General features: G+C 58.8%; 1 protein-coding gene across 1 annotated transcript in view; it reads right to left on the minus strand.

Annotated features, from left to right (window-relative positions):
• Positions 1 to 1,290, minus strand: part of LOC128888842 (collagen alpha-1(IV) chain-like) — a 5,978-nt gene that overhangs the window by 3,704 nt on the left and 984 nt on the right. The window contains exon 3 of the mRNA XM_054146007.1: positions 29 to 1,252. Within this exon, the coding sequence (XP_054001982.1) occupies positions 29 to 1,252 (1,224 nt within the window). The remainder of the gene's footprint in view (positions 1 to 28; positions 1,253 to 1,290) is intronic.

The raw sequence follows: 1,290 nt of genomic DNA on the forward strand, positions 1-1,290 counted from the left end.
CCAGGATGACCGGGCGTTCCGGGAGTACCAGGGTATCCAGGCTGTGGAGGTCTTCCAGGTGTTCCAGGATATCCTGGAGTTCCAGGTGTACCAGGGTATCCAGGCTGTGCCGGTGTTCCGGGAGTTCCAGGTGTTCCAGGTGTACCAGGGTATCCAGGTTGTGGAGGTCTTCCAGGTGTTCCAGGAGTTCCTGGATGTCCTGGAGTACCAGGTGTGCCAGGGTATCCAGGTTGTGGCGGTATTCCAGGAGTTCCAGGATGACCGGGTGTTCCAGGAGTCCCAGGGTATCCAGGTTGTGGAGGTCTCCCAGGCGTACCAGGATGTCCTGGAGTACCAGGTGTACCGGGGTATCCAGGCTGTGCTGGTATTCCGGGTGTTCCGGGTGTTCCAGGTGTACCAGGGTATCCAGGTTGTGGCGGTATACCGGGCGTTCCAGGTGTTCCTGGAGTGCCAGGATGGCCGGGTGTGCCGGGATATCCAGGTGTGCCAGGGCTACCAGAAGATCCAGGACTGCCTGGTGTCCCGGGGTAACCTGTTTGTGGCGGATAAGGAGGAATTCCGGGTGTCCCAGGATATCCCGGATGAGGGGGATACGGTGGAAGTCCAGGTGTACCTGGCGGACCTTCGACACCTGGAGTTCCAGGATATGTAGGTTCTAATGGAGGTGGTTGGCTCCCGGGTGTATCGCAAGTACCATGGTGGCCTGGTTTGCCATGTTTACATGGTTTACCAGGTTTGCCGGGTTTGCCAGGCTTACCTGGTCTACCAGGTTTACCCGGTTTTTCAGGTGTTCCAGGCGTTCCAGGTATACCAGGTTGACCCGGAGTTCCAGGATATCCAGGTTGCGGTGGCGTTCCAGGCGTTCCAGGTATACCAGGCAGTCCAGGTTGACCTGGGGCTCCAGGATATCCAGGTTGCGGCGGCGTTCCAGGTGTTCCCGGTTTACCAGGCTTTCCAGGATGACCTGGTTTTCCAGGCTTGCCTGGCCGCCCAGGTGTTCCGGGTATACCCGGGACTCCGGGCGTTCCAGGGTATCCAGGTTGAGACGGTGTTCCTGGTATTTCTGGATGTCCAGGTTGCCCGGGAGTACCAGGGTATCCTGGTTGAGGCGGTCTTCCTGGCGTTCCTGGAGATCCTGGATGTCCGGGAGTTCCAGGGTAACCAGGTTGTGGTGGTGTTCCTGGTGTTCCAGGATGTCCAGGCGTTCCGGGAGTTCCAGGTATCCCAGGGTAACCAGGTTGTAGTGGCGTTCCTGGTGTTCCAGGATGTCCAGGCGTCCCAGGAGTTCCA

The sequence above is a fragment of the Hylaeus anthracinus genome, unplaced genomic scaffold (genome assembly GCF_026225885.1).
Source record: "Hylaeus anthracinus isolate JK02 unplaced genomic scaffold, UHH_iyHylAnth1.0_haploid 11994, whole genome shotgun sequence".
Classification (NCBI taxonomy): domain Eukaryota; kingdom Metazoa; phylum Arthropoda; class Insecta; order Hymenoptera; family Colletidae; genus Hylaeus; species Hylaeus anthracinus.